Source organism: Embiotoca jacksoni, unplaced genomic scaffold (assembly GCF_022577435.1).
Source record: "Embiotoca jacksoni isolate LCO1_2020_lvr unplaced genomic scaffold, fEmbJac1.0.p SCAF_6, whole genome shotgun sequence".
NCBI lineage: Eukaryota > Metazoa > Chordata > Actinopteri > Embiotocidae > Embiotoca > Embiotoca jacksoni.
The window spans coordinates 8526184-8549886 of NW_027185414.1; the positions used below are offsets into that span (position 1 = coordinate 8526184).

General features: G+C 41.2%; 1 protein-coding gene across 3 annotated transcripts in view; it reads right to left on the bottom strand.

The window, feature by feature from the left end:
* trpm7 (transient receptor potential cation channel, subfamily M, member 7) overlaps nt 1–23703 on the bottom strand; it is a 41469-nt gene that overhangs the window by 8886 nt on the left and 8880 nt on the right. Inside the window, exons 3-29 of one of the 3 annotated variants that reach the window (XM_069173368.1) lie at nt 22564–22602; nt 21590–21797; nt 21024–21237; nt 20046–20170; nt 19744–19915; nt 18186–18360; nt 17757–17880; nt 17037–17109; nt 15683–15783; nt 15043–15177; nt 14892–14945; nt 14656–14796; nt 13702–13836; nt 13275–13552; nt 12953–13181; nt 12022–12177; nt 11612–11755; nt 8155–8283; nt 7706–7957; nt 5062–5236; nt 4327–4459; nt 4000–4178; nt 3721–3853; nt 2662–3464; nt 1638–1732; nt 334–430; nt 176–252 (exon numbers count right to left, since the gene is read on the bottom strand). In XM_069173368.1, the coding sequence (XP_069029469.1) occupies nt 176–252; nt 334–430; nt 1638–1732; nt 2662–3464; nt 3721–3853; nt 4000–4178; nt 4327–4459; nt 5062–5236; nt 7706–7957; nt 8155–8283; nt 11612–11755; nt 12022–12177; nt 12953–13181; nt 13275–13552; nt 13702–13836; nt 14656–14796; nt 14892–14945; nt 15043–15177; nt 15683–15783; nt 17037–17109; nt 17757–17880; nt 18186–18360; nt 19744–19915; nt 20046–20170; nt 21024–21237; nt 21590–21797; nt 22564–22602 (4576 nt within the window). Of the gene's footprint in view, nt 1–175; nt 253–333; nt 431–1637; nt 1733–2661; nt 3465–3720; nt 3854–3999; nt 4179–4326; nt 4460–5061; nt 7196–7705; nt 7958–8154; nt 8284–11611; nt 11756–12021; nt 12178–12952; nt 13182–13274; nt 13553–13701; nt 13837–14655; nt 14797–14891; nt 14946–15042; nt 15178–15682; nt 15784–17036; nt 17110–17756; nt 17881–18185; nt 18361–19743; nt 19916–20045; nt 20171–21023; nt 21238–21589; nt 21798–22563; nt 22603–23703 lie in introns of those variants that run through there. The other 2 variants (XM_069173369.1, XM_069173370.1) reach the window with 2 other exon arrangements.

Here is a 23703-nt window from a genome sequence, read left to right on the forward strand (position 1 = left end):
CCAGTACTAACAATTTTTTTTTTTTTTTTTTTTTTTAAAGAGTTAAACTATACAGTGCGTTTTTTCCTTTGTACTCCTGAAAGTATACACGCACACACACACACACACACGCACGCACGCACACACACACACACACGCACACACACGCACACACGTGCGCACACACACTTCTTACCAGTACTGCAGCCCTGGGGTCCTCGTGGCTGAGGATGTCCTCAGCAGACACTCTGCTCCTGTCCTTCTTTGTCAGAGCTACAGAATCACAACAAACGGTCAGCAGCCATCTTTTGTTCAGAGATGCTCAACATTTACGAGATAGATTAATGACATTACTTGTGTCAGGATGAAGAAACGCTGGGTTTCTGTCAAACTCTGTGAAGCCAGCGTAGGAGTTGACTGCTCTGATGTGACCGTGACCTTCAGGCTGAGCCTGAAGAGAAGAAAACAAATGGACACAAAGAGAGACTATGAGAAGTGTGACAATGTTCTTGAACACTGATCTGTGGTGAATTTCATAGTTCAATCTTATCAGGCTACATCATGATGTCTGAAGGCAGTGGACAGGACTGTCAATGTACCAAACTAACACACAGAGCTTCAAGGTTCAGAGTTTCCTGCAGTGTATCTTATTTGAAATAGAAAGAACACCTGCCAAAGTCCAAAGAAATGATCACTTTTCTGAAATATTAGTCTGACTTAGCATCACTGCTGCAACCTCACTGCAAAAGCCATGTTTTTAATGAGGCAATATAAGTATCATTGCTGTAGAGCAGCACGTAACAAATTCAGGAAAAAAGAAAACCTCCTGAGTTATTTTTACAGGTGAAGACAAACAGTTGCAGATGTGTGAAAACACTGAGGGTCACACAACAGGCTGAAGTTAGTGTGATAAGGTACTTCATTCATCCCACAGAAAGAAGATGTTGCAGCATACAAGTTTTATATTGAATTTACCACCAGTTGGCTACATGTTTTAGCTCGAGGACTCTATCAAGTTGAAATTCGTTTAAAGTTTGTTTGGTAGATGAGACGCATTTTAACTATAAAGACAAACACTCAGAGAAATGTGGTGACGTCACATCTCTAAGTTTTTATTTCTAAAGTCTGAAATAACAGCAAAACGCTTTGAGCCAACGCCTAGAAAAGACCTGATGGAAAGATTATTTTGTTTTTTTTCCTTTTTATGTACATGTTATGTTATACTTTGTATAAACGGGAGGGATATGATGGAAAGAAAAGATTTGTCTCTTCCTCTTGTTTGCATTGTGGCTCTGAAAAGTCTCTTTTGTTTTCTCTCTTATTTGCAAGTGATTCCTTTTTTGTTTTACTTTCTGCATCTAATTGACAACTGCCCTGTGTCCTTATCTTGTGACCTACAACCAACTCGGTATTACCATATGAAAGCAGATACAAAGGGAATGGGGGTGACTGTCATCTGTTTATCACACTGTATAAAAGCTGACCTACGGAGGAGTGACGTGGACCACTGCTGGACACATCTCTTTGAGGGTGCATGTATTTGCTCCTTCTTGCAAGAATTTTAAATGTCCGATGTGTTTGATTTTGAACCAAGCCTCTGAGTAATTTTTCTAACAAGACCTTGCGTGACACAGACACACAGACACACACACACACACCTGTGATGTGATCTGTGTGGTTGGGCTTTGTTGTCTGCTGGAGGTGGGAGTCTGTTTGGGCGTGGAGTGCTGAAGCTCCACACTGTCTTTATGTCCTAAAACCAAGAAAATATTGTTAGACCACTTCTCACAGAAACCCACTTAGTCTGCCACATTATCAAAATAAAAAACATCACTGTCTTTCCTTGGACTCATATTTGCTCATTTGACAACATCTCACCGAAACAATCACAGGGATTATTTGTAACCACAACGTATTAGAAAAATGTCTTAATCATTCAGCCTAACCTCAACAAGACAACCAACCACTCATGCTGCCTACACATCATGTGTGAAAGCCTCAGAATCACCCAGGAACAGAGAATAAACAAGTCAGACTAAAAGGCCCAGACAGAGCAGAGAAAGGAAAGCAGAAAGCACCAGCTAGAGGTTCTGCCGGGACCCTGATCTGGAGGAGGACAGGCTCCAGCACCCGGCAGACGCAGCCCACCACTTAAGCTCAAACTGAAACTCAAACCTCTCGTGTTTGGCTCTCTTGACGTGTTCCTCTTGTCAAGACGGCCTTCCGACACACTTTGACCCTCACAGTGGGCTGCTGCTGGTCCCGTCACACCCCATTCCCTTCTCTCTCGTGTGTGGAGTCTCCTGGGTGCCACAGCAGGGGCATGAGTGCAACCTGATGGGCCACTATTTCCGTGGGTGTCACAGAGATCTGATGCAGCTTCTCGAGCCAGCTCTTCTCTAGTGTCTCTTCTCCGTCTACTCAGAAAGCCAGACCTGCCGTCGTCGTCGTCGTCGTCGCAGAACGCCTCGTTCACGTACCCCAAATTCACATCCCCCTCTCTCACCCCCCCTCCTAACCCCTCTGTGTTCTCAGGCTTCACAGTGCAAGCAGGCAAGCAGGAAGTCTGAGCAGAGCCAGAAGTCTTAGAGACAACAATGACAGTAGGATACACACACACACGATTTTCATCCTCCTCTTTCATCTTCTCAACACCAGATTCACCCTCATTGTCATACTTACCCACAAACGCCCCAAACTCTACAGAGGTGTTGTCTGGCTGGAGGGGCGACTGGTAAAGCCCAGCGAGGGCAAGTTCAGGGTGGCTAGAGCCGCTGGGCTGGGATGGGGTGCTGCTGATGCGGAAGTGAGCCCCGTGGGAGGGCACATTGGGCAGGCTGGATGGGGAGTCGGAAAGGCCCGGCTCTTGTGGACGGGTCAGCTTACTCTGGATGAGAGAGTATCCTCGGAGACGCAGCTCCGGAGGGGACGTGGCCACAGCACTTTGGACAAAGGCACTGGAGCCGGCACAGCCCGAGGAGCCAGCCTCTGCAGCAAGGTGTCCAAGCCCAAACAAGCCCCTCCTCTCAGGACTCAATGCTGGATTCAGGGTGGGGTCCAGCCCCGGTTCTGTTCCAGTGCTGGGCCCGACTCTCCTGCGACTCTCTGTCCCAGCCCTTCCTTCTACACCGAACCCAAAAAGAGAATCTGCAATGTTGGCTCCTGCCTGGGGGAAAGAGGAGCCGAAGTAGGTCCCCACGCTGCGCTTGGCCATCACGGACGATTTGGAGAGGGGGCCGGTGTCTGTTGCCACGGGGACAATGCTGGGGACCACGTTCTTCGACAGACTGAGCTCCCGGGTGATCTGATTGTGGACCTTGCTGGCCTCTGATGCCCTCTGAGCAGTCAAAGTCTTCAGAGTGTCCACCGTCAGGGCTGAGAGGTCCTGCAGGTGGCCGATCTGGGAGTCCAAAGTGTGCAAGGAACGCTTTATAAAGTTCACCTTGTTCCCGACCTCCTTCAGCTGCAAACACATGGTCTCTACCCTGGAAGTCACAAATAACAGCTTCAAGTTATCTACAGGTTAGCTCATGTTACCTGCTGTAGTTAACATGAAATATTAGGGCTGTAAATCTAAAGGGCTGTAGCGTGTCAAATTCACCAAATCATTTAAGAAAATAATTCAAATGTCATTACTGAATATTCAAGAGGTTATCTTATTCTCGATTATATTCTGCTTTAAATGCTGCATGTTTTTGAACATTTTGAAAATGCCTCTGTGAAGGCCAATAACAGGCCCACCTTTCTGAGGTGAGACGTATGCGTTCCTCACTCCCCGAGTGAAACTGATCATCCTTTTCATGAAAATACGTCTCGACACACTGTTCCTCAAAGTCATGAAGCTTCTTTTGGTCTTCCTCTGTGAGGAACAGCTCTGAAAGAAAGAGGAAGCAGCGAGGTGTTACTGCTGAGGATTTCCTTGATGCAGAGTTAAGCAGCAACAGTCTTGTTTCATCAACATAAAAACATTTAAATCTCTGACAATTGCTCATGTAGGAAATGACAGTAGGGTGGACATACTTGGTCCGTAGGTATGCTCCTTCTTCCTCTTCCTACACATACAGAAGAGGGAGTATATATGGCACAGGAGGATGAAGGGGGGTGGGAGGACAGGCTTCTCATGGTAAGCCATAATAAAGTGGTAGCGCTGGTACTTCCACACCAAATTAGAAATGGACTTCACTTGCAGATACACATTGCTGGAAAACAGAGAGTATGACAATAACTTTAAGTTGTCAAGGCCAAAGTTGGCATCACTCTCAAGAATAAAAACATCAACACTGAAATTGGATGGCAGCAACGGTAACTTTAAGTCTAAAACCCACAGCTGGATTGTTGTGCACTTACTTGAAGAAGGCGATGAGAAGGTTGACCATCAGTATATACTGTACAAAGAGGTAGACTGCTTGTAGGAGAGGAGTCAGCCACACTCCTGCAGCACACAGGGACTTCACTGATGTGTCACTGTTATTGGCACACACTGTGAAGGGAAGAGGTCTGTTAGGACAAGTACACACCTGAAGGGATGCACGCACACGCACACACACGCACACACACACACACATCCAGGTCTAGTTCATATTGTTCTACAACTAATTTTCAATGACAAAAGAGCTTCAGCAGAGATAAAGTATTGTCACACATCAAATCCGATAGAGTAGTGTGGATAAAAAAAACTGGAAATTTAGCCCTTTTTTTTTTTTCCATTGAGAAATTAAACTTTTTTAATATAGAATTATGATGTATAAACTTATACTGTTGGCTCCAGCTGTTGCTAACATTTTCCCTGTACATTAGATATATTGGCTGAAACAAGGTCATAATAGCCGTGATAAAGCACGTGATAAATTGCAGCAGTTTTATTTAAAAAGCCCCGCCCTCCCCAAAGAGACCAGCGCTGCCTGCCTCTGTGTGAACCACGTTGTGTGAAAGAGGCTGCGACAGGAAACGATGATTAAGCTGTCGTGGGTTTGATTTCCAGTGCTGGGTTGAGTGACAATCAGCTATCATGCCCTGGTGTGAATCTTTGAATAAAAGTGTCCTTACCATCGTAATCTCCCCTACCATCCTCATCGTCCTTACCATCGATTTCGTAAGCATACACTTCCCCGTACATCATCCAGTACGGCTGAAAGACCACGTCTTTGGCGAGTGTCCAGCTGGGCTCTTCATGTGGGTACAGAATGGCTTTCCTGGGTACGCCATAGCTCAGCAGGACTATAGCCATTATTACCACAATATAAAACATGTTGGCCACCTGTAAGAGACAACAGGCAGAGTAAACGCTACGCGTGACTGATGGTATCATCACTACTTGAAATAATATTTGACTTCTTAAGCACAGTCGAGAGAGTTTTAGTGCATTCATGTCAACTCGTGGGATCCAGAGACAGCAGGTAATATTTTTTTCTTACAGGTCAACAAACCGAAACAAATGAGGGAAAATGGAAACAAGCTTATGATCTTCTACTCTATAATTTGGTCTGGTGTTGTCTGTCCAAAAGCTATTGCTGATTTTAGCTGTTGGGTAAAAATCTTTGTGATGCCTGTATTGAAATCCCCAGAGCAGACAGAGTAATGCTGAAGGTAAAGCTATTACATGTACCTGATGGACATGCACCTTGATTAAGTTCTAATTAAACCTGTAGTGTGGTACTTTTACATATTGATAAATATCTGTAACATTCAAGTTCTTGCCAAAGGAATTCACACAATGTTGATTAAGACTGTCAGCACCAGATAAATCTCTCAGTGAACACAGTTTTTAAGTCGGTTGTCTGGCGAGACATTCCCAGACTGCCTGGATGAATGCTAACTGGCCGTGCTCTACGGGCAGAGTATGCACACCTGAGACTCAGAGCAGTCCAACTACTCGTTTTGCCCTAAACTAATTTGAATTAAAATAATTAAATCGTGCAGCTCTTCTGGACTTTCCACATGTATTTCACTGAATGGATTAAATCCTGAAACAAGTCATTTCTCAGAGGTGGAGAAACAATTTCTCCACTGCTTAACAGCCGCCACAGTAGCGAGGGAGTAACTATGCAGGAGCCTGTGATCTAAGCATGTGTTTTTGTAATCGTCCTCACCGGCTGAAGTGGGAGACAAAAGTTCCACACTGCAGGTTTAAATCTAGATTAAAGTAGGAGTTTAATTAAATTGGGAATATATTTGCTTTCTTGCTGAGAATTGGAAAACAAGATTGATTTCACTCATCTTTCAATATATACTAAATATTTATATTAAATTGTATATCGAACATACAGTGGTGTGAAAAAAAAAGTGTTTGTCCCCCTTCCTGATTTCCAATTTGTTTGCATGTCTGTCACACTTAAATGTTTCAGATCATCAGATCAAACACTTTTTCACACAGGTCCATGTGGGTTTGGATTTTTTTTCTCCCTTAATAATAAAAACCTTCATTTAAAAACTGCATTTTGTGTTTTACTTGTGTTATCTTTGACTAATATTTAAATTTGTTTGATGATCTGAAACATTTAAGTGTGACAAACATGCAAAAAAATAAGAAATCAGGAAGGAGGCAAACACTTTTTCACACCACTGTAAGTAGTGTTATATTTTACATATTTGTGTCTTCACAAAATGCGAAGGTAAAGCTACCACGTTTTTAGTTTAGCTTAATCAGTGGAAACAAGGAAAACAGCTCGCCTGGCTCTGTCTAAAGGTAAAAAAAAAATCCACACAGCAGCACCTCCAAGCTCAATTTTAAACTTTAGGCAGTCAATGACACTGATAAAAATACTCTTAACATTTAACCCTGTAAAACCACAACCTGAAGTTTTTATGCTTCAGTTTTTGTGTGGATTAAACTAACAAGAAATATAGCGTTGATAGTAATATTGATTAAATGAAATTACAAAAAAAAAAAGTAGAGGACGATTTTGAGGTATTGGTTGGAGGATTTGTTTTAGATTTGGACAAAGCCGAGAAAACTAGTTTAGTTAAACCACTTCAAGTTAAGCCAAGATAGTTACCTGCTAGCTTTATCAACATATTTCGCATAAATCTCAGCAAGAAAGCCAATAGCAAACAGCTGTTGTAACATCATTCAACAATCATGAAATATTCTGAAGAAGATAGGCTATTACTTATGAGATATTTTAGTAAAATGCACATTACAAGGTGAAACTGATGGGGCTGCTCAGAATAATACAGTGAGGTACAATACCTGGTAACAGCATGTAGATGATTAATGCTGTTTGAATGTGAATGTTCAAAGTGAGTACATAAAAACATGAAAGTAGAAAGTTCCCTGACAGGATCTTCAGATCACAAACATGAGCGTTCAGAGTTGTCTGTCACGTTGTCGTGGCATTAATATGTACCAGAACACAATCACAACGCTAGTTGATCATGACATGGCAGCACTCGGATGGAAAATAATGACACTCTATATAAAGTAGTCAGGTGACTTTGAGTAAGCGGTTCTGTGCTTTTAGTTTGAACTGAGCTAAAGTGTTTCCGGTCAGACACGTTAAAGAAGACTCGAGTGTCAGACTTGTAACCCGATGTGTTCAGCCTGCGGTCTCCCTTCTGAAACACAATAACAATGTCTGAGCGGCTCCTAGAAACATCCTTATCTCTGACTGCACACTTGGTAGAACAGACATAATTCACACATAAGCACAATGCATGTAAGTCTAGCTCTCACTGTAATTGGTTCCACAACTATGTCAGTTGTGTAATCAAGTTATAAAGGACTCACCATTTTAGCGATCATCATGACGTACGGCCCAGCTTGCTGGTTAACAGCCAGGATATCCAGGAGTCGCACGTACCAGAAGATGATATTCAGACAATAAACCGTCCTCCCAGGGACGAAGGCATCACCGCCGCCCAACCTCAAGCCGAAGCCGATGAAGAATGTCACAATGGCCAGAAAGTCGGACACATTGAAATAGTCGCTGAACCACACCTTTATTTTCTGGCTTATTTTGCCTGCTTCAGACATAAACATCTGGAAAAAAGGTGAAGCAGTAGAAGGGAAAAGAGAAAGAAGGAGATTGTTCAGTCAACAGTCTCTGGTGAAGTTATCTTGAAGGACAGGACTACCAATAGAAGCTGCTTTCAATATGAATATGAATAAACTCATTATTGTCAATCTTTCAAATCTGTGGAGCGTGAAAAACAAACAAACACTTCTTTTCCACTTACCTCTCGAATTTTCTCAATGGCAGAGGTGAAGATGTAGAGGATGACTACCCACTCCTGAGGAGAAGGCCATATGGGCATTTTCACCAGCACAACGTATGTATACAACATCAAGTAGCCAAGGTAGAAGAGCTGCACACAGGAGACAAACAACAGTCATATTAGAAAGTAAATCATTACAGAAAACACTTTATCAAATGAAAGTAACAGGATATATTCTCCTGTTGTTTCTCCAACTACAAGTGTCAGATACCGTGTATAGTATATAAGGTAGATTCAGATGTTAACTGGGCTGTGCTGACAAAGAGCCTCTAAACTCAGACAGTTCTAGAGACGCTTCCTCTCTGACATATTTGAGATCAGGTCAGTTGAGGTCCTCTTGAGGGGCTGAAACTCATCACGGCACTTTGAGTTGGCAGCAAATAGTCTGCAATTTTTACTGAGACCTCTGACCTCAGAGCTCAGCTGGTGATTAGCTGCCGAGATAAAGACTGTGAGAGAAAGTGAAGTTTCATCTTCTCCGTCTCAAGTGAAATTCACAGTTCCCAACAAAGTTCGCTCACAGAAAGGAGGAGTAGCTGTTCAGAGGATTATGACGACTGGAGATTGGAATCCTTATTGAATAATTTCATTTGAAGATTCATTTAGTCATTATTTAAATGAAAAACTCTCAATTTTATTACTGATTTCAATACGAAATTGTCAACCACACATTATTCATAACTTCTACTCTATGCTTAGTAGATCACCTGCCCCCTACTAGCCAAAACTCTTTTAGTGCAGCTTTAAATCACAGGTGTTGTAGTAGCCAATATAAAAGAAATACTCATTTAAACTATAACTGGCTTGGCAACCATGTATTCCCCTTTTCTTGTTTTCTGCTACCTTGTCCTGTACTTTCATGGTTTCAGCTGTGCTGATCGCATCTACAGATGGCATCGGTGGTCTGCTATTAATTGCCATGGGATTTTGTACAGATATTCATGTTTCCCAGAGGATAAATCCCACCGAGTGTGGTGATGCTCTGACTTATCCTCTGGTAACACATCTCAGGAATTATTAGTTGGATGCATGTATTGAAATTGGGGACAGACATTTAAACATGACGAAATGAGATAGCTTTGACGATCCCTTAACTTATCACTATTCAAATTTTAATAAGTGATCAATTATCAGTGAAACCAATGATATGTCCAACCTCATGTCTACTTATTGTTTTGTGCTAATTAGCAAACAGTAACACACGGCGAGCAATATGCCTGCTTACAATTAGCATGTTAGTATTGATGTTAGCATTTCACTGCTGTGCCACTACAGCCTCACAAACCCATTAACACTGCAGATGTAGATGCTTTTCCTGTACGGAAACAACATGACTGTGTCCAAATGGTAGATTAATTAATTCCTGAAGTTTGTGCAAAGTTTATTTTTTTTTAAACAAAACAAAAAAAAAAAGCAGGTCAGCCACACTGCAGACTGTGGGAAAGTTCAAATGTCCACACACACACACACATGTGCACATGCACACGCAAGCAAGCAAGCGCGCGCGCGCGCACACACACACACACACACACACACACAACTGCAACGTTAATTAGGCCAACAGTTTTGAAAATTGCTGAACCTTGACGTGAGGTGTGACCTGTTGGAAAATCGGCCATTCTCCCATGGGTGATGGGTAAGTCAATGGTGCAGTGTTGCACTGATGTGTTGAAATCAGGACGGAAGCAGGTACAGCAGATGTAGATAAGCTCAGGCAGAGGCTATATTATGTAGAACAGCAGGTTCAATGATGGTATCAGCACCTCTCAGTCTTGAACAGCCTGAAAAACAACCCTGTCTGTGCAAATGAAACCCACATTGATGACTGCTGCGCTCCTGAGAACCAGCCTCTGGCTTGTGTACATAAATAAACATTAGAGCAAGTGAGAAAAGATGAGTGTGAATGTGTATATTTAACAAAATGTGTTTAAAACAGGATTTATCTACATTTATCTGTATTTGGTCCTTTAAAGATTGGTTAAGTTATATGCAAACATAATTCACGCTATAATTCCCAGTTTCTACAAAACTCCCTCACTCACTCCACACAGTCAAACAGACAGAGCGCTCGCGCAGTCTGAAGCCCTTCATCTGTTAATATTAACAGTACTGTTTAATGGAGTAGTTTTGTATTATATTTTAAGAATTGTAGGGGGTGGATCATTTCATGGCCAGCCCACTTGAAGAACACCTACACCAATTCAGACAGATACTTCTTACTAAATATTTGTTGTGTAGTGGAACATTTTGTGAGATAATTTTTCCCGAGCTTTCCTGGAGGTGGTGTTGTGGGAATATCTGTTCACTCTTTAGACATCCAGCATGAATACACAATGAGAGCGACGCGTTTCTATATTCGGTTTCTCATTACTTTGGCGTGTCCTTATTGCCGTGTGTTGTGCTTCTTTGTTGTTTCGAAAGGTTGTGAACTTCCTAATTTTAGTGACATGGTCTGTGTCATATGTGAAAAAATGGATGAGCTGGAGGTTTAAGAATGTGGTCTGTCTCTCCAGGCATCTCTACGATCCATCAATGCAGGAGCTGTAGGCTTCTCAGATCTCATACCGAACTCGAGGGAAATTACTGCAACAATTGGAAAAGACGCGATCTTCTGCAGAAAACTGTGGACGCACCTCTATGATCGCTTTGTGAGGGCCGAGAAGCAGACAGTCGTTTGTGTTCGAATGACTTACTTCTTGAACATCACCTCTTCTTATTGCTATTCAGGTGGTAAAGATATTATAAAGGAATTCTCGCAACGGCGACATCTATCGTTTAGGAGACTGAAGCGAGGTCAAGTGTAGCAAGAGTCAGAGTATAAAAGGTTACGGTGCCGTGTTGATGTCACAGTTCACACGTGCAGAATGACCATTACGCCGAGGAAAAGATTAGCTTAAGATGCCCTAATTGAGGGTATGGCTGCAGTAAGGCAGGTTTTGTGGACACTTACTACTGGAAACCGCCTTAAACGATTAAGCAAACGTTTGTTTTTTGTTGATCGTCGTACTAAACATCGCCTACGGCCATGTCACCAAATAATGATGCTAAGAAGAGATAGAAAAGATAGTTGAATTATTTGAAAGGATTTCAAAGTCAGGTACTTTTCCTCTCCTTGTACTCAGATTTCTACACAGATAAACCACCAGAAAATTAATAGCGATTTTTTTTTTTTTTACATTTCATTTAGCTGACGCTTTTATCCAAAGCGACTTACAACACACCGATGGTACACCATCGGGAGCAATTTTTTTAGGGTTCAGTGTCTTGCTCAAGGACACGAGCATGTGGACAGGAGGAGCTGGGATTGAACTATCAACCTTCTGATTAGTGTGCAACCCACTCTACCAACTGAGCTACAGCCTCCCTAGTGATGATGGATAAGTGTTTGTGTGTGCGTTTTCTTCTGTAATCTCCATACCGTGTTGGACCAGAACTTGACAATGGGCGCGTGGTAGAAGGCGTAGATCTTCCTGGTTAAGGGCAGCTTTCTGGAGCGAATCTGTGTCTCCATGTCATTTTTTGCCTCCACCTGATCGTGGGATCTGGCCTCCTTGAAAACGTCCTGCAGAGAGGTTAAAGAGGTCCAAATTAGATAACAGCAAGATGCAATGTGGAAGAAAAGCTGAGAGAAAAAGCAGCATAGGAACACTAATGTGAGTGACAAAACTAAACAAATTAATCAAAATATAAAGAGGGATGTCAAATATGTGACAGTCTGTCTTGAACTTTTTCATCTTTAAGACTCTTAAATTAATTTAAACCTAAAATGTTCAAGGATTTATTCCTAGGTTGGACTGCAGACAATGACAGAGACTGAGTTAATCTAACCATTTGGATGTCTTCAGCTGGGTTCTGGAAGTTGTGCTCACTGTCCTCCATCGTCATCTGGTGGTCGTCCTGACTCTGAGGGATGTGAGCCATCTCCGCCTTAGATTTGTACTCCAACAGGAGGATGGCAGGAGGCACCAAGATACTCAGAATCACCTAGAGACACATACACACTTATGTGGGTGGGTGCAGTTATATTATCAGGACAGTTCTCCGATCTACACACTGATGTGTCTGAAACACCATGTGTGTCACTGCCAAAGATCATACCTAAAAATTTAAATCACTGCTACGGTAATTATACTAATTATGCAGCTTCTCACCAACTTAAATATTTCCCGTGCGTATCTAAATCAAAAAAAGAAATGTTTGTATTAAACACAACCAACATTCATGGAAGAAATCTAAAAGCAACACCTCCATGCAGGACTTTGTCTTGTGACAAAAATTCAAATTTAAACTTAAGTACAGGTTTTTTAAGTGCACGTACAATGTTTTTTCTTTAGGTGTTATAAATAAGCTCTAAATTAGATTTCAGGACATGTTTCAGGACACCACAGGGTCACCTGAGACAAACAAGATTACTCCCGAAATAAAAGTTTATTCCCTCATGAATCACAATCTCCTTCATTACATTTTCACACCTCAACAAGTAGATGAGATTAGATGTGGAATCAGACCTTAGTTTAAGGTGCAGCAGAACACAGCACCTGTTGCCAAAATGTCACCAAACACAAATATCAAACCAGCACAGAATGGTTTAATATTTGTATCTTTTGATGCGGACTAAGAATTCAAACTTCTGAACCTTCTCAGGCAGTGAAAACTTTTTTTTTTGTAAATTAGATTTCGAGGCAAAATGCTGATTCCAGACCTACAATTCACCCAGCTCTGTTTTCTACCAAAAATAAAATGTAGATGGAACATGAACCTTGTACCAGGAGTTCTTGCGCATGTTCAGCCGGCCCATCCACATATCTGACAGCAGCATCTGGGTGCAGGTATGAGCCACAAAGGGCCGCAGGTGGGAGGAGACAGCCAACTTCAAACAAGTGGAGTTGCTCCAGTTCTTTAGCTCATAGGTCAAGAGCTTCATAGCCATGGTCTCATCCTGCCTGAACGACTGCTCCAACAGGTCCACGGCCAGCGTCCCAAACTCACTGATATACATCAACACAATTAGTTTGTACTTTTACATTTATTGATAAAAGAATTTCATCGCTATGTGACACAAAAGCCACAGAAAAACTTACTTTGAGTACTCCTTGAGCTCCTCTGAGGTGTCGTCCACCACGTCACTCTTCTTGGCCTCGTAGCCCATAGACCGGCACAGTTTACAGGCCACCAGTGCCTTGGCCATGTTCTCCTCTCCGTGCTGCCAGAAGAAGAGGGACATTTTCTGCCTCTTCATCAGCACAGCCCACACCAGGAGCTCGTTGAAAGGGTAGGGAAAACGCCGCGTCTCGGGGTCATCTATGTCCACAATCTCTTCTTTGCTTCTCTTTTTGTTCTGCTCAGTGGTGGACTCCAGCTGAGAGATAAAGAAGAACAACGAGGGGGACAGAAGGAGACAAACATTATTTTCTCTTTCACAACAGCTCCTTAGATGCAGAGACAGATTTCCTTCATTTTTAGGCATTGATCTGAAAGAGGCATTTTTATGAAACAGCATGAGTTTACCTTGGGTTTGTACGGCTGTGCAGTCTTGATAAAGTGGTTGTGCCGTGTCTTCTCCTTCTTGTCGGCCTGCATGCTAAAAGACTCATGATTTTTCCTCAACTGAGAACCAGGACCTGCTGTGTGGCGCCCGGACCTCTGTGCAGAATATGAAAACATTTTCAGATTTACTTGACTGTCTTCCACTTTAATTACTCTTTGCGACAGATTTAATATTAAGAGTTCAGCCCTAAAATGCAAAATTGTACCTGCAGTTGACAATTTTTCAACATCCACTAGATAAGCCATAAGTTAAAACAAAATACAATACTCTGAGCCAGATGTTAAACTCCACCTAAAATCAACAACAACAACAACAACAAAAAAACTGTCCGTCTTTATGCTGACCAGACAAAAAAACAACCACATTACCGCAGGTGACACTCCCTCTCCCATATTAAATAGATGAATAGTAGTTTAACAAATTTTACATTTTGGTTTTCTGACATTTACTGTAAACACTAAAAGTTTTAAAATCAACGTTTTGTAGCCACAGCTCTTAAAATGTCTATTTTCCTGGCATGTTTTCCTTCGAAAAAACACATCTTGACTGAAGTGGTTGTTAATGTCTGGGAAGGGGATAAAACCCCTTAAGAAAAAAACGTGAAATAACACTATAACACTATAAAAAAAAAAAAAAAAAAAAAAAAAAAATTTTTTTTAAAGAAATGGAAAATATTACATTTCAATAAATTGCAACTAAAATTTAAACATGCCAAACTCTGATATTCTATGACTTAGCCCCAAAAAATTATCAGATCCCCTGACTTTCCAATTCTGCAATAGATTTTTTTATAATTCCCTGATATTCCAGAAATTTCATGACCACCGTGAACCCTGGAGATTACCAATATAAACACTGCAGAAGAGGTTTTGCACATTTAATACGCCCTGCAAGTAGTGACTGTTTCCACTCACCCTACTGTTGCTGTGGAGATTGTTGTAAATGAGTCGGAAGCGTTTCCTGGTGTAGTTGCACCTGTAAGTCCCGCCCATCAGGTACTCAATAACCAGACCCACATCAATCAAAGTGATTTTATAGTTTGGAGGCAGATGACTCTGGAAAAAGCAACCAAAAAACAGAGATTTAGAAGATTCCGCTGAGCATCAATCAAAGTGATCCTGTTCACGGACATGAATTGGACTCATTATACCTGTTTGACATCTCTGACCAGGTGAAGGAGAGTTGGGTTGTTGGGAGGTTGTTTCTGGTATAGAAGAAAGTAGAAAAAGCACACCTAAAAACACACATCCTTTCAGTCCTGCTCTGTTATTGAGTGGCTGGTGTATGTTGCGTATTGTTACCATGTTGTAGAGCTCCTCCAGCCGACTTATTGTCAGGAAACGGTGCATGCTCACGCCATTTTCGATGAGCAACTTGACAAAGTCCACCCTGTCCATCACGAGTGCATCCAGCATTGCTTGCTCCAAAGAGCTCACCTAAACACACAAACAAAGATAAACATGCTGTTATGAAGCATTTTTTTTTTTAATTGCAAATCATTATTTATAAAACAAACACAATGAGGGAGACGACCAAACATATAGCCAAAAAAAAACAACCACAAAATACAAATAAACATTATCTATCCTCTCATTCACACAAGAGCCAGGAGTCCTCCAGTTTTAAAATAAACACAGGCACTGAGGGCCTCTTATGAAGACAACTGTACCAGGGTTCATGTTACAGTCAAGACAAGCAGTTCATGGCAGCGTGCCTGAGCCCGGTCCCCTGGCTCTTCAGTCTACAAATTGTGGTCAACAGAGATTCTGGGGTCGTTTTGGGTGAGTCCAAAGGTTTGAGCTAAGCAAACATCTCTGAGAGCTGTGGCTCACACACACACACACACACACACACACACACACACACACACACACACACACACACACACGCACAAAGAGCACGCACACATATACACACGGACAAACAAACATGCCGACATACCAGGAGCTGCTGTCCGTACACAAACACATGATTCTTGGCAATGTCTACACGGTCCCAGGCCAAAGTCAGGACCAGCTGATCGAAGGCAGACGCATTTGTGCCTGAAATATACAGGTAGAGCCATGTTTAAACACACACATAAACACATTAACTCCCAGGCAAGTAAAGCCTTATTAACTGTGTATTTCCTGTTAGCCTGCTAGCGGGATTAGAGGGAGTTAGCAGAGCAGGGCCACGGCAGTAACACAGTCAATTACACACTAATACAGCAGTAGAGCAGATTAGACTACAAAGTAAATCCCTGTGCAGTCTACTGGTCTCTTCCACAGTAATCTGCCTGATTGTCCTCTGAGAGTCATCTGAATCAAATGATCATCATCATGTGATGCAGAAATGGTTGTCTGGATGTCGACAAAAAATCTTGAGAGAATCTGGTTGATAGTTTTCAGGTAGTCTGTTTAAAAAACTATATGTGGAAAAGAGCAAGTATTCTCCAGTTTATTCAGCTTCCAACATTTAAATAGTTCCTTTTCAAATTTCCCATTTAATACACAGCCTGCTAAATGAATTGCATCTTAGTGGAAAATGGAAAGAGCTCTGGGCAACACCCAAGACTTTTGAAAGGTTTAAGAGCCTTTGCACCCGAGGGCCCTTTTGAGAGGATGAGTTACTGCTGGCTGCGCCTTAGGTTGGCAAACATTTGCTTGGGTGGGCATTTCAGCCTTACTGAAGTTTGTCTTTTGAATGTCTGAACTGGTTTCTCCAGACAAGCTGGACTTGGCTGCAGCCACTTACACATTCCTGGCTTTTGTCTGAATAAATCAGACAACACCCCTCTTTCATGTGAAATACGTGGTCCATAGTTTACATAAAGATTGCCTGGGTTTTAATTTAACAAGATGGTTAAGTGGGAGTTTTCCTTCCATTTTATTTTGTATATTCTTACATTATATATATATATATATATATATATATATATAAAAAAGACAGCTCTTACACAGCATAATAACAACCTACTCTAAATAATCATTTCAACAGAATGCAGAGAGAAAGAGGGGTAAGACTGAGAGACATGGATCGCACTGACTGACAGTGTTGGAATAAGGAGTCCATGTGAATGTGAGCAACATGATCTCCTCAGGAGCAGAAAGAAAAGGGCACACAGGGGGGAACTGTGTTCTCAAAGCATATCTATATCAGAACAAAAACATTACAAAGTCTTGAAATCTTAACCTCCGAATACCAACAAAGGCAGCAAATGAATAGACTGAATCAACTTTACGTGACTTCCACTCTCCGTTCCTGTATTAAAGAAGTTGGGGGGATAAAGGGTTCAGAAGAGTCGTCTACTAACCTTGCAGTAAGGCCCTCAGAATGGCTACATCAATGTCCTGGTGTTCCTCAGAGCTGATGTGAAACACAGTGATCTGTTTTCAATGAAACGAAAGAGCACTTATCATCAGGTTCTCAGACATCATCCAGATGTTTGAAGGTTGTGTACTATGGCACCAATTTATAGTACAACAGTGGAATCATCAGCTGCTGTCACTAATACGCGAGTAGTATTATGACTTCACAAATGGACTTGACCAGTGATGCCAATAATGTCCATAAATGTGCTTACAAATCATTAAAAAGGACACTTTTTTTTAAGGTTTGCTTCATTATCAAAGTAATCCAGTGATATTTGCTTAGCAGCTTAACTTAAAGGGTGCAAATTTTCCTAAGTGTAAACAAACAGAGAAAAAAAAATAACATGGTTGCAGCTCACAACTAAGCGACTGACTCAATGGCAATATTATACTCTGTGTTTACGTCTCCCAAAGCCCTCTAAATGGCAGGTGTTTGGACAGGGTAGGGTGTCTCAGTTTTATCTGGGCGGGAGGCGGCAGTGTCTCTAGTTCAGAGCTGCACTTTCTTCAACTTCTACGAATGCTTTTGGTGTTCATGAATTTTGTTTTGTTAAATAACTAAATAAATATAGTGTTATATTTACTGTCAATGAAAAGTAAAACAAAAGAATATGAAAACAATTATAAAATGTGCTTATAAAAGTAAATCTGCAGAAATTTACCAGTTCTTTGCTCTTCATGCACTCCATCAGAGTCTGAAAGAGATGGATGGCATCACTCTGGCTGAAGTTGAATGTTTTCTTGATGGTTGCAATGATGTCTGCCTCCACTCCATCAGGAAGACCGCTGCAGAATAATTAGAGTACAATATGGTTACAGTTGTTCACGCACACCATGCTCTAAAACATTTTATGGGTTTAATTCCTCCACCTGTCCTGCGTAAAAGTTCGTCAGCAACCCCGCCCTTCAAATCAATATGTAATATGGTACACTAGGCTTTGCATTATTATGTTAGTAATTGCGAGGTGTTGCTTCCTCTCTGCACCAATTTCGACAAAACAAAGTTGAATAGAAAAGAAAAGTAACAGATAGATGAAAGAGTAATTTTCTTTCTGCTGCACCCCACTGCCCTCTGTGTGTGTTCATCCTACCCTCCTTCCTCGGTCTGCTTGTGGACGTAGGCCAGTATGTCAGCAGCACGGCCGGTCCCCTCACACACCACCACCGGGACAGGTGGGCTCTCCTGCAGGTACTCCAGCACAGTCAGGATCACGTTAGGTCCCCCCTCAAAGATCAGGGCCACAACAGGAACACCCTGACCAATTCCTACAACAAAACACACAAAGAGGCAGCTTTGAATTGAGGTTCATGTTACGTAGTTCCCTTCAGTTCTCATTTAACGAATACAGCCCAACCCAGGGGAGAGATTTTGAGAGGTTATCACCTACTTCACACCAAGCAAAAGAAAACTGCCAATATAATGACAGGTATGTCCCAGTGTATAGAAACCTATTAATGTGAACTGCACCTGTTAAATTTTGGTACAAACAATTGTACAAATAAACTGTGTCAAATATTTCAATAAACCTGCAATTTGGAATTAAGAAATCAAAACAACATATTACCATAAAATGTCAGTTCTTATTGGAAGTTTACATTTCTAATGACGTATGAATCTATGAGTAATTAATAAGCTGAGCTCAAAAGCCAGCCTGGATAGTTAGCTTGTTCAAGTATGGCTTTAAAGCTAAAAGGGTGTTGCTACTGTGTTTTGAACACAGGATTTGTTTACAGCTGCATCTAGATGATGTAGTTTTTATCATTTATTTGATATTCTCTTGAAGTATTAAAACCTTCTGGTAGCTCACCTGATACTAACTGAATAGCTATGATGTATACAATATGGCCCAAAGTGTTATTCCTAATGAAATTATCGCACACACCAAGATCATTTGTGCTTTACATATTGAAACGGTTAACGGCTACTAATTAATTATTTCCAGGAAATTTCATGTCTGCCAGAACATTTGGTTTTTTTTTGCGAGAAAAACAAATTGTCACGATCTTTTAACAATTCCTAATCAATTCAGTAACACTGTACAGCAGCACAAAAAGCCATTTGTAGGCTGCATTGTTTTTCAGGTTTGGGGTCATTTGTTGGTAATTGTATGCCCCCCTTGTGGATATGTTGTTTGGAAAAACTTGTTGATTTTCTATTATGGAAGGGAATTTCAAGCTAAAATACTATCTGACTATTAATTTATTGTCAGAACAGGGTACTTGGGAGCACTTGCATTTGATCCACCAGCACAAATGTTAGATCATGCAGTCATGCAATCACACATTGTGGAGTTAAATATTTCTGATGCCCAACTTCAAAGCCCTCAAACAACAAAATGACAATAAAAGAATATTCTCAAAGTGACCTCGAAGAGCCAAGTGGAAAAAAAGCTGGCAGATCTATTTTTCATAATAGGCTATGGATTTCAGTCATTTTAATGAGCCAAGTGTGGTATTGTGCCTCGGGGTGATAAGTAGACCTTTAGGAGCCACTTTGATGTTTAAGCCCTCTGAGACACACACACACACACACACACACACACACACACACACACACACACACACACACACACACACACACACACACACACACACACACACAAAAAACTGTCGCTGAATATGAAACCATTGCATTGCTGGTTTTCTTACGCGCATGTATTCTTTGGAGGTTGATGTGCTTCTCCAGGTCTCGTCTCAGTTTGACCTCAGCTCCGTACTTGCCCATCGTCCCATCATCCACCAGGAGGAAATGTGAATGCAGATTGTTGAGAACGTTTAGTTTGCTGAGAGGATTCAGCAGAGTCTGATATGGAGCGATAATCTGCAGTGTGCAAATGAAGGAGTCATAAAAAGTAGAAAAGAGAGAGAACATGGAAAAATAAATGAATGACTTTTGCCATGACTTTAAAGTTCAGATGAGTCACTATTCGATTTTAAGAGTTGTATCTTACATCTCTGCCAATTAGATCGTTCCTGTTTTCAATGACTCCCCAGGGTGCAATCCCGATAGTGCAAATCTTCTTTGACGATCCAGAACAGTGTTCTTTGAGAGCGTCTCCCACATGCTTTGCAACACCTTTGGGAAGAATGCATTAAACAAATCAACTTTCATTTCATAAACAGGTTCTAATTGCTAATTAACATTTGGACTGGCAATTAAATAATTACCAGTAAAAGTGTGCTAAAAACTGTAGATAACTTTAACTTTGCTTGAGTAAATAAACAGCTGAAAAACCAGAGCATTTATGACCAAATGTCCAAAAAGTCCACAACAAGTGCATTGCTCCCGGAGTTGTTTATGAACCAAAATTCTCAGCTAATGGGTCTCATGGATTCAGCAATGAATTGTGAGCCAGGAGACCATCCCAACTGGCCAGGGTGCCAGAGAGGCATTAAAAGTAATCACTGGTCTGGGTAATTGACCCTGTGAGTAATGATTTAAACACTATGATCAGACCACCCCCATCTTAACGCCTCGCTGTGGCTGCAGACACACCTCAGTCACGACACAGCCAAATGACACACTTTGAGGCCAGTATTACAGCTTCTGCTACATCAGCGCATCAACGGCTGTGTGTTTGTATAGGCTTCTCTATAATGTAGGTGCGAGTGCTCTTTTGGAAGACTCGTCAATTAATATTTGTAAAGTGGCCAATTATCTGGCTCCCACATTCATTTGCTTATGTCATTATTATTATTAAATGTAATTTAATTCAATATAAATTATATATATTTATTGGCAAATAAAACATTATCGTATAGTTCTGTAAACAAAATTGTGAAATCCCAAGCAAAACAATAATGAACCAAAAATAACAAAGACATATGTCTAGAATTAAGCTAAATCTAAATTAAATAGCCTTCAGGAAACTAAACAATTAGTGGGGGAACTTAGTCAGAGAAAGATCACTTTGTTTTTGGCTGTGTACCTGTGTTGACTCCTCCGGTGAGAATCCAGGCCCCCGTGGTGACTGCAGCTTTGATGAGGCCCTTGCCCACAACCTGCTTGATGCGAGGATGCAGCTCAAAGTTCTGAACTCCTCCGTGGACAGAGATGAGGATCTTGGGAAGCTCCATATGCCACTCCTTCAGCATCAGCCGCAGGATGCTCTCCGGCCGCGAGTCGTTGGACAAACGCACATACTGTCCACATTTGCACAGACACAAGCACAAGGATGCTCACATTAACACATAACCAAGAGGAACAGCAGCAGCACCGCACATGTTTTAGGCTTAACTGACAAGTGTTTGCTGTTTTTGCTTGAAAAATAGGTATTTACTCATTATTAATGAACTCATTCTGTATATAAACTAGATTTTGAAAAGGTGCAATAATGAACAACAGGAATAAACATTGTTATTTTTTGATTTGATCAAGTCAAGCTTGAAAAGGTTAGGTGTTTTTTTGTTTTTTTTTGGTGTTAGACTATCTTTTCAGTCTTTTTTTTTATGTAAACAAACTTGCCCTCCAGGAGAGAAGAATTTGCCCTCCTACCTTGGCTCTGTACGAGTGAGACCCTCCCTGGAAGTTGATGACACCATAGGCGTCAGTGGGGCTCGCCTCTGTGTGTTTTTCCACCGACCACTCCTCCAGCTCGGGCATGGACAGGTTGGGATTTTCACCCAGCTTCACGTCCGAGTACTTCGTGGCCAAGCTGGCTGTAAAGCCAACATGCTGCCGCACCAGCCGCCCACAGCAGCATCTTCGGGAGGAACAGAATCAATCAATATACCAATTCAGTTCTATTTGCAGCACAAAGATGATCATGTGAGTGTGACAATGATGATACGAATGTGTTTGAAACAAACAATGATTTAAAAAAGCAGAACAATAATATACAGGAACAATTGAAAACATCATAAAAGGAAGAGGAAACTGCCACACCCCACTGACATTATCATCTCGCATTTATCAATACTTGATCAAAAATTAACCCTAATGATGTTGAAGTAATCAAAAAGTCTCAGGTTGTAGATGAGACACACTTCCAACTTGAACCTACTGGGTTGATGCCTGGGACATGCAGCTTTAGCCTCATCTTTTAGCATATCACTATGTACATAAGACTATTTTTCAAGGTTCCCATCTAAACAAGACATCTGTAAACATTCAAAAGTCAACTAGAACCAAAACCCATGGAGCTAATGTTAGCTTAATTAGAGCGCTAACCGTGTCCGTCACAATCTGTTTGAGACGGTTGTCATTTCTGCTGAGAAAACCAGTTTTTGTCCAACTCTGTCTGAGATGAAGACGGAAGTAGACACATTTACCTCCTTTAATTGCGTGAGGGGAGAATATGCATCCTGACACACAGCCTGAAAGTTAATTATTTCCTGAGGAGGTTTGTTGTTCTACACTGAAAGAATTATTTTTTTCTGATGTAAACTAACCGGTTCGCAGGGAGCGTCCTTGGCTTATCCTGACAGTTAACAGAGAATTAGTGAAACAATGACCAAACAAATACGTACCGGACTAGCTGTTGGCAAATCTGGCATCCTGGAAGGCATCTGGAAGCAATTCAAAACCAAAAGGTTTATATTCAAACCAAAATTTGTATATATTTACATCCAGACCACATAAATATGATTTATGTCTGCAATTGCAGCAATAAAATACAGGAGTAATGTGAGGGTTAATCTCTCCTATTGTGAAGGAAGGAAGTTGTCAGTGGACAAAAGTCGTCTGAGAACATTTGGGGGGTTTTCTGTCAGCTGGGCAGTGAGCCCTGTCAGATTGGTCTTTAAACAACAGAGTTATGAAACCTGCCAAGGAGAATCTCACTTTGATCGTAGTCACATGCGGGCTTAAATTAATGTTCACTAACACCTCTGAATAACCTAAGAAGAGCAGCACGCACAGCAGCTAGTGGAGAAAAAACATTGGCAACTAAAAAAAACAAAACAAAAAAAAACAGGGAAAAGAGTCACTCAGTGTCATCATGAGTTAACAAGAAAAAAAGAAAGGCACCCAGCTTCTTAAAATGTAACAGAAATGGCTTACGCACAAAAGGAGACCTTTAACCTGATATGACCTGAGGGCTCCTCCAACAAAACATTCCAAGACTTAGAGCAGTGTTTGGAAAAAACCTGAGGGGTTTCTGAAAAACATATTTAATTATCAACGGTCACTAAAACCTATATTTCTGAGACTCTGTGGCAGATAGAAACAAATAAATATTTTATCTTTTTAAATTTGAGAGCTTAAAACTTTAGCTTTTATTGAAAATCACTGCATTTGCCCTAATGCTTATTGACATGAAAAAAAATCTATTCACAAAAATAATAAATCAAATTGTTGCATTGTAAGAACGAGACGAGCTCAAAACTTTGCCAATGGCTGGACCATGTATTAAATTCTAGAGGGTTAATTTGACATGACGGCTTCTAATTTGAAACGGACACAGGAAGTGATGGCATTCACTCAGTGAATCAATCAGTAGTTACTTCATCAGCGAGTCATGTGGTGCTGACCAATGTTATCCGGTCTCAAAAGTATCAAATAGCAAATAAATGTAATTGTGTGGAACTACTACTTAAAATCTAATTTTCATGAATTTTACAAATAGAACGTTGCCTTGTCCATTTCTCTAATATTGGATCAATGTTTAT